This window comes from Grammomys surdaster, unplaced genomic scaffold (genome assembly GCF_004785775.1).
Source record: "Grammomys surdaster isolate TR1022 unplaced genomic scaffold, NIH_TR_1.0 208, whole genome shotgun sequence".
NCBI lineage: Eukaryota > Metazoa > Chordata > Mammalia > Rodentia > Muridae > Grammomys > Grammomys surdaster.
Genome location: NW_021604653.1, coordinates 7,574,302 through 7,582,200, shown reverse-complemented (window position 1 = coordinate 7,582,200; position 7,899 = coordinate 7,574,302). Strand labels below are relative to the sequence as shown.

General features: G+C 48.4%; 1 protein-coding gene across 2 annotated transcripts in view; it reads right to left on the bottom strand.

Annotated features, from left to right (window-relative positions):
* Window positions 1-824: 824 nt before the first annotated feature.
* The window catches only part of Steap3 (STEAP3 metalloreductase), a 41,248-nt gene continuing 34,173 nt past the window's right edge, over window positions 825-7,899 (bottom strand). For both annotated transcript variants that reach the window (XM_028771517.1, XM_028771516.1), the window contains exon 5: window positions 825-2,500. In XM_028771517.1, coding sequence (XP_028627350.1) covers window positions 2,219-2,500 — 282 coding nt within the window. In that variant the 3' untranslated portion in view covers window positions 825-2,218. The remainder of the gene's footprint in view (window positions 2,501-7,899) is intronic.

The window sequence follows — 7,899 nt, the reverse complement described above, 5'->3', positions numbered from 1 at the left end:
ATCCCCACCAGCTGGGACCACTTGTGATTTTCAGTGTTCTTCCTGCTTGCAGTCAGCAGGGAATTCATTGGCCCCTGTTATGTTGGAATCTCTGCTTTGCCTCCAGTGGTCCTCTCTGCGAGCTGTGACTGGTGCCAGTTCAGGGCGTAGGCCCTGTTCCTAGCATGGAGTATTGGCTGCCCATACCTGCAAGAAGCAGCCAGACCCTCCAGTATGTCACTTCTGCCCAATATGCGCCTAGCAAAAGGTTTCTGCACTGGACTCTGTCCTCTTTTCACTTAAGGACCCTTATGATGCCTCCCCTGTGGGAAGAGGGACATCTCATCCTGTGTGCTTTGGCTGATCCTTCTTCCTTCCCTGTGACAAAAGATGCTTCCTGGCCCAGGGGAGCCAACAGGATCTCTCTTATGTAATGATAGATCACTCAAGCGCTGCAGGATTTAGGAGAATGGCTCTTTCCTAACTCTTTTCTCATAGATGGATGTCACGGGGCTGGGAGGATACTTGTGCTATGCCCTGGCTATGGTCTGACCCTCTGTGTTTTGGGGCAGTGAAGTTTGACACTTGTAGCTTTGGCAGAAAAGCCCCTCCCAGTTGTTTCAAATTATAATACAGGAGTCCTATTCAGGATTCGTGAGACTGCAGATAACCGAAACACATGTGCATACTTGCATGCATGCACATGTCCACACGCAAACACACACACACACACACACACACACACACACACACACACACACAAGCATATGTTACATTTCTCCTGTGATTAAGTCTGATTAATAAACCAGACACGGGAAAGCTTAATAATAATAATAAACAAAGGACAGTTTTAACTATTGTAATAAAATGAGGATGTGGTCTCTTTAAGAATTCAAAAAACGGCCAGGCAGTGGTGGCACACGCCTTTAATCCCAGCGCTTGGGAGGCAGAGGCAGGTGGGTTTCTGAGTTCGAGGCCAGCCTGGTCTACAGAGTGAGTTCCAGGACAGCCAGGGCTACACAGAGAAACCCTGTCTCAAAAAATAAAAAAATAAAAAAATAAAAACATTCAAAAAACAATATTGGTAGACTTTTGTGGTTGATTGTAACTGAGAAGGAAGGAGGGAGGCAAAAGCATGAGGAAAGGGGCTGTGGAACCCCCTGAAGAAGAGCATGGGACCACTGTGTTTTCTGGGTGCTCAGAAGGTAGTAGGTTCTCTGCTTACAGGCAACAGGGTAAATTGAAAAGGGTCCTCTTTAGGGACCAATTTAATGAAGGCAGGTCTGGGGCATATTCCAGAGGGTTTGATGGTAATTCTCTGCAATCTCTAATGCTTCCCTCCCCGCTTTAACTGCCCTGACAAGAGTCCACTCCATGGAGATGTCCAAATTAATGATGGAAAAGGCGAGAAGGCACAGTGGTTTAAAGGAGGGTCACCATCAACTTAATGGAGAGAAAACAATTATACTCTTTCCGAAGACTGGTTCATTAATGGCTCTGGCTAGGCGGTGACTTCACACCTTCGCAGAAGGAGCAATTTGCAGGCTCCACAGTGACTCTGGACTTTCAGGGATCGGGGAGGGGCGGGGGGACAATCTCCTCAGCTCAGCTAGGATCAGATGGGACAGCTTCAGACCCTTCCCTGAAGAAAGGACAGACCTGCAGAAAGCTCCTGCACAGATTCCAGGGGATCTTGTTGGGCCTCCCCATACACGCCCAGGCAAGCAGGAGAGGCCAGACCTGGCCCCCTGTTCACTGTGGCTTCTTTCTTACCCCTGGGATGGGGGTAGGCTGTATCGGAGGCAGTGCTTGCTCCAGCTCTGCACCGACTTTAGGATATAGCTAATAGGGAACAGAGATAAAAAGGTAGAACCCAACAAAATACAGTCTGTCCTACACCAGAACTGTCTGATTGCCTCTGCAGACACCACAAGGGTGGGATCTGCTGTTTAATGTGTGGCACTTGCTTTGAAATGCTTAAGTTGAAATATAGGGACCCACTTTTTTTTTTTAAGCTAAGTAAGAATAATAGCAAATCCTATTATATATGAAATATATGTGAGTACATATCACACGTGTGAGGTGTCATCCTGAGGATCTCGGCATACACCTGTACCTCAAGAATTTGGATCTCAGCCACCCACGCATATCTCATCACTCCACTGTGCAACATCCAGAAAAGAGACCCGAACCCAGCTCAGGGCCCCCACAAGCTGTGCCTGTCTCCTCTTGCAGGGCCTCACACGTGGCTTGTTTTCTCGGCCTGTGTGTGGCCGGTGGGCAGCATGAACTTGACAGCACCGTCTTTCTCCCAGCCCCTTCGGATCTTGGTAAGTCTGCGGCTGAGGCAGGGCAGGAGGAAGAGGCCCTTGGCCAGGATGATCACGCAGGGCAGGAGCAGCGTGAGTGTGAACGTGGGCGGCAGGTAGAACTTGTAGTGGTTTTCCTCAAAGGCACGGGTCCAGCCATAGGTGAGTGTGTGCATCGTGCTCAGCGTCAGGGCCACGAAGCCCAGCGTGGACTGTAGAAGAGAGAAGGGAGGAATGAGAGGACAGCCACTGAGGCCAGGACACCGCCAGTTCAAATCCCAGCCCCGTTGTCAACTTGGAGGAGTTGGTTTGCACCTTCCCCCATTTAAGTCCCGGGGTGAATTTCAGCTTGTCAGGCTTGGCAACAACTGCTTTTACCACTGACCCATCTTGCTGGCCCTGGCCACCATCCCCTCCCCCACTTCTTTTTGACAGGGCTTCTCTTCTAATCTACCTTCAAACTCTATATGTAGCTAAGGATGACCTTGACCTCCTGATCTCTCTCTCACAAGCGCTCTGTTGGGGAAAGAATCCAGGGCTTCCTGCCTGCAAGGCAAGCTCAACTCCTGAGCCACAACCTCAGAGCCCTCTGTTCTTCTTCTGTATGATGCTATGATTGCTTCCTAAACTATCTGGGCCTGCGTTCCAGGCTGAAAGCAGGAGCCACATCGGGCTAAAGGCATATAAAGATTGATCCCGGCAGAGCTGACAGATGACTATGCTTTCAGTTCTTTCTTTTGCTTCTTCTTTTCTTCCAAGTATGCTGTTTGGAATTCTGATGACTCCCAGCAAATTTTTAAATGGAATTACACTGAAGGAGCTTAGGAAAAAACAGTCTACTGATTTTATGTGTATTTTCATTTATATTAGAATAGAAACAAGGTCTGCTGGCATATCCAAACCAGAATTTTACAGATAATATCTAGCTGAGGTAAGGCTGGATTATAAATGGAATTTATTATAAGTTGTCTTAAGGAGAAACACAAGATAGCCAGGTATGGTGGTGAACTCCAGACAGAGGGAGAGCATCATTCAGAAGGTCATTCCTTGTAATGTTCTAGCTTAACATTACAACAAGTATTTTCCAAGGACTGCCTACTGTCTTCATGGGCAGCTGTATGTGTGTGTGTGCACATGCGCGTGTGTGCGTGTGTGTGTGAAGGCCGAGGTTGATGTCAAGAATCATTCTTGCTCACTCTTCCATCTTGTTTATTGAGGAAGGGTCTCTCAGACAAAGCAGAGCTTGCTGCCGAGCCTCGCCTCACTAGCCAGCTTGCTTAGGGCTCCTATCTCCACCTTCTGTGGCTGGAATTGGACATAGGTCCCCATGCCTCCTCAGCATTTACGTGGGTTCTGGAGACTAAAACTCTAATCCTAAGTTATGTGTGTGGCAAGCATTTTAAGCAATGCTCAGTCTTCCTAGCTCTGCTCCCATGACATTTTAAAAAGTCCAAACAAAATACCCAAATGCAACCAGGCAGTGGTGGCATATCAGGTGGCCAGCCTGGTCTACATTTTCAGGTCCAGGACAGCCAAGGCTATACAGAGAAACCATGTGTAGAAAAGCCCCTCCTCCTAAAAAGCCCCAAATACAGTGAGACTCCCTGCCTCTCCATCTGATTTTATTTCTGAAAATCTGGTCACTCAGAGGCTGGTTTCGAACCAATGCTGCACGTTAATATCACCTGGGAAGCTTGGGGAAAAACCAAGTGTGTCAGCCCCGTCCTGGGAAATTCAGATTCAACTGCTTTAGGGTGGAGCTCAGTCATCTGTTGTTTTTTGGAGTTCAGCAGATGATACAAATGTGTCACCAGGACTAAGCCACTAATTTTGGAAACCCTTGCACCCACACCCTTTTAGCTGAAGGTTGAGGAACCCACACAGAGCCCCAGTGCCCAGGCTGTTTTATTGGTGAGGAGGACCCAGCTCCAGCTCCTCTTTAAATGGAGAACTACTGGCCACATGCAGAGGCAGTGGTTTGGTTCAGGCAGGTTGGGATGAAGCAGCCGTAAGAACCCACTCAGGCCTAGGACGTGGCCTCACAGGAGGCCCAGTATCTCTCCCCGGGATACATCCTGAACTGCCAATGTTTGACCCAGGTGGGCCAGTGTCTTAAGCACTGAGGGACTAGCATGCTGGCCCAGCATGGAGTCCTGCCCAGGGTCCAGCAGCCACAGCCAGAACCTCATATATTGCTTTTTTTGTTTTCTGAGTTAGTTCCATGATACACGTGGCAGGAATCTTAACTTTGGGCTAGTAGTTTCTAGCCAGGGCCAACAGCCAGAAAGCCTTTAGATTTTCCAATCCTGCTGGGAAACCTGGATGTTTTCAGAGAATTTGTTTTCCCTAAAATTCTCTGTCCTTGGAAACAATTTTTAAAATTTCTAGAGGACCAAAGGAAATTAGAAGAAAAAGAGTTGTCAAGGAGCCATTAATAACCCCAATCCCAGACACATACACCAAGCTGGGGCCATTTTTATTACGCAGAAGCTTGTTAGCCATGACTCCACTGGCAGTACAGCATAAAGAGGCTTTGGCCATCGCTCAGCAAGTGGGGGTCAGGCTGGGCTTCGTCATTATCTCAGGTGCTGGCTACATCGAGCAAGGTCAGACGATGTGCCTGCGACTCAGGGACAGAACTTGGGGTTTCAGGGCTGCACCATGGTTTCTGCACAGATGCATTGTAGCCCCTGGACACTTTGCAGTGTTATAGTTTAACTGAATAGGGAGAGTCCAATACAGCCGATGTCAAATGAAAACAACCCTCCCCCTCCTCCTCAAAAAAAGAAACACAAATTGAAAACTGCTATAGAAGACTGGGCATATAACTCAGGGGTAGACTGCTTGCCTGGCATGTACAAGTTCCTGGGATCCATCCCCAGCACCTCATAAACAGGGCATGGTGATGGTGAACACCTATAATCTCAGCATTTGGGAAGCAGAAGCAGGAGGAGCAGAAGTTCAAGGTCATCCTCAGCTATATAGCCAGTTTAAAGCTAGCCTGGGCTTTGTGGGATCCTGTCTCAAAAAGGAAACAAGCAAATGAAAGCGTTGTGGGTATAACTCAGCCAGTCAAATGCTTGGCTAGCATGCACAAAGGCCCAGCTTCATCACAGTACCACAGAAACGCATGTGAGCTGAGGCAGAAGGGTCAGGCACTCGTTCAATGTTTTCCTTTACTACATAGCTCAAGTTTGAGGCCAGCCTGGACTAAGTGAGACCCTATCCCCCAAACTGAATCAAACCAGACCAGACGAGACCAAACCAGACCAAACCAAACCAAACTAAACCAAACCAAACTAACTAAACATAACAAAACAACAGCCAAATCATCTTGGAAACAGAAGGTTAAGTGCAGGCATATGGGATCTTTTAATGGGATCAATATTTCAGTGGCTCTCAGATCAGCTAAACAAAGTGTTCCAGGCCCAGGGGTTGGTCCAGGGTCTTTGGAACACCAATAGGTTTCTAAATCTGAGAGCGCCTCACTGCGTATGAACTTGACAGGAGTCAAGAAGGCCAGACCTTCCCTTGAACAACCCCCCCCCCCCCCCCCGGCTGATATTGGTCACAGAAAGCCTGCAATTTACCTGTGCCCCATTCAGTCTCATAATGGTCCTGGATGGGGACAGGGACAGAGATGGGACAGATGCTGCAAAGCATGGAGATGAGTATCTGGTGGACCGGGGCTGGGGGTGGGGTGGTGGTGGCAATGGATGCTTTGGAACTGATCCTGTGTTCCTGCCACTAGAGGGCAGCATGCACATTTACGGGTCACCTAGACTTCCAGGCTGTCCCTGAGCATCTGAGCAGGGAGGCCTGACATCTGTATCTCTCAGAACCTCCCCCTACTCCCATTGTAAACGTTGTTGATGGCAGCTGACAATAAGAAGTGTATTATGTATTTTACATGCCCAGTGGACAGCCAGGCATAATGAGAGAGGGGGGGGGAGAGAGAGAGAGACAGAGGCAGGGGCAGGCAGACAGACACAGTAGCAGTTGGGAGGCAGGTCCGTAGCATGCACCTGCTGTCCCATCAAGGAGGATCTTGAGCCCAGGAGTTCGAGGGCAGCCTATGTAACACAGTGAGACCCTGTTACCAATCAAAAGAGAAACAGAGGGCCGATGCTTCAGAGATAGTGGGGTGTGACCAAACACCCCAAGAAGAGTAGTGAGGCGCGTTCCCTTCTCTTCTCACCTGCCTCACAAACATTTCTCTTACTGCATTAATTTCATTTTTCAGGAGTGTAAATTGAGGGTTGGGGGCGGGGGCATGGTCTGCCCACACCCACAGAGCAGGTAGTGCTAGAACTGGCATCAGGGGGCCCTGGCAGACCCTCCTCTATACTGGGGCCCTCAGAAGAGGGAGCTGAGGTTTTTGAGGCTAGAGCATAGGCATCAGACACAAATGAAACCCTGCCGTTTCACTTGCTTCAATATGTAAAGCAAAGCATGACTTCTGGAGCCCTAGCCAGCTTTTGCTAACAAAGTCAAATCCATAGGCTTCCTCCAGCAGCCAGAGCTGGAGCATGTAATCTACAGCTGCTTAAGGAAAGAACTTTCTGGAAAGAGAAGCGACCCACAGCCTGTTTTAATTGTGGCCAAACCACATACCCGAGATACTTGAGGCGGGAAGAGAAAAATCCGAGATTTGGGTATGAGACAAACAGGGATTAGTCCCAGATCAAGAAAAGTCCTTTCCTCCTCACCCTCTCAGGCCAGTGTGTGTCAGCCCTGAGCCCTCCTCCAGGTGCCTTCTGGGAGAAGCAGAGCCCTTGAGATTCACAGCCATGCTTTAAAACCAACAACTGTTTGGTTCTAAGGTACGCTAAGGGTCTCTAGTCATAAAGAATTAATTTGGATTACATAAGAGCAGTATTCTGTCACTGTCCCTCTGAGTCCTTGCTGAACAGAGAAGCTACGACAGATTTTGGTTGACAGTGGGGGTGGATATGAGGCTGTTCTCTGCCCTGATACAACTGGCAGGAGCCAAGAGGTGACAGCCTCCATCCACCGGAGAGACCAGTTGGTCTGCAGGTGCTGACCCTCCTGTGCTTTACAAAGAACAGAGGGAGGTGCCCAGGGAATTTGAGACAAGTCCCCCAGGTGGGTGGTGTGTCCCTTACAAGCTCTGCTCACCTTGATCCCAACTGCACCCTGGGCCTAGAGTGCCACCTGGTGTGCTATATGGTCTCAGAGTGGCTGCTGCCTTTAAGAATGCAAAGGAGACCCTTTCCCAGCATTGGCTCCCTGAATGTTGGCAGCTATCAGCTGAGAGGCAGAATCAACGTGGCAGTGTTCACAGATACCTGGTTATCAGAAGTCTGTATATATAGACTACACTAGGATCTCCAATGTGTCACTCTATACCATGACTCTCTTAGGGGAAGTAAATCCATAATCTTTTGGAGGACAATCATCTGTCTGTCTGTCCATCTGTCTACCTATCACCATCAATTCACACATGCACTCATTCATCTGTCTATCATATTCATATACCTATAGCAACATGAATCTACTTATTACCTATCTCATCTATTTGTTTATCTAATTATCTATCTATCATCTATCTATCTATCTATCTATCTATCTATCTATCTATCTATCTATC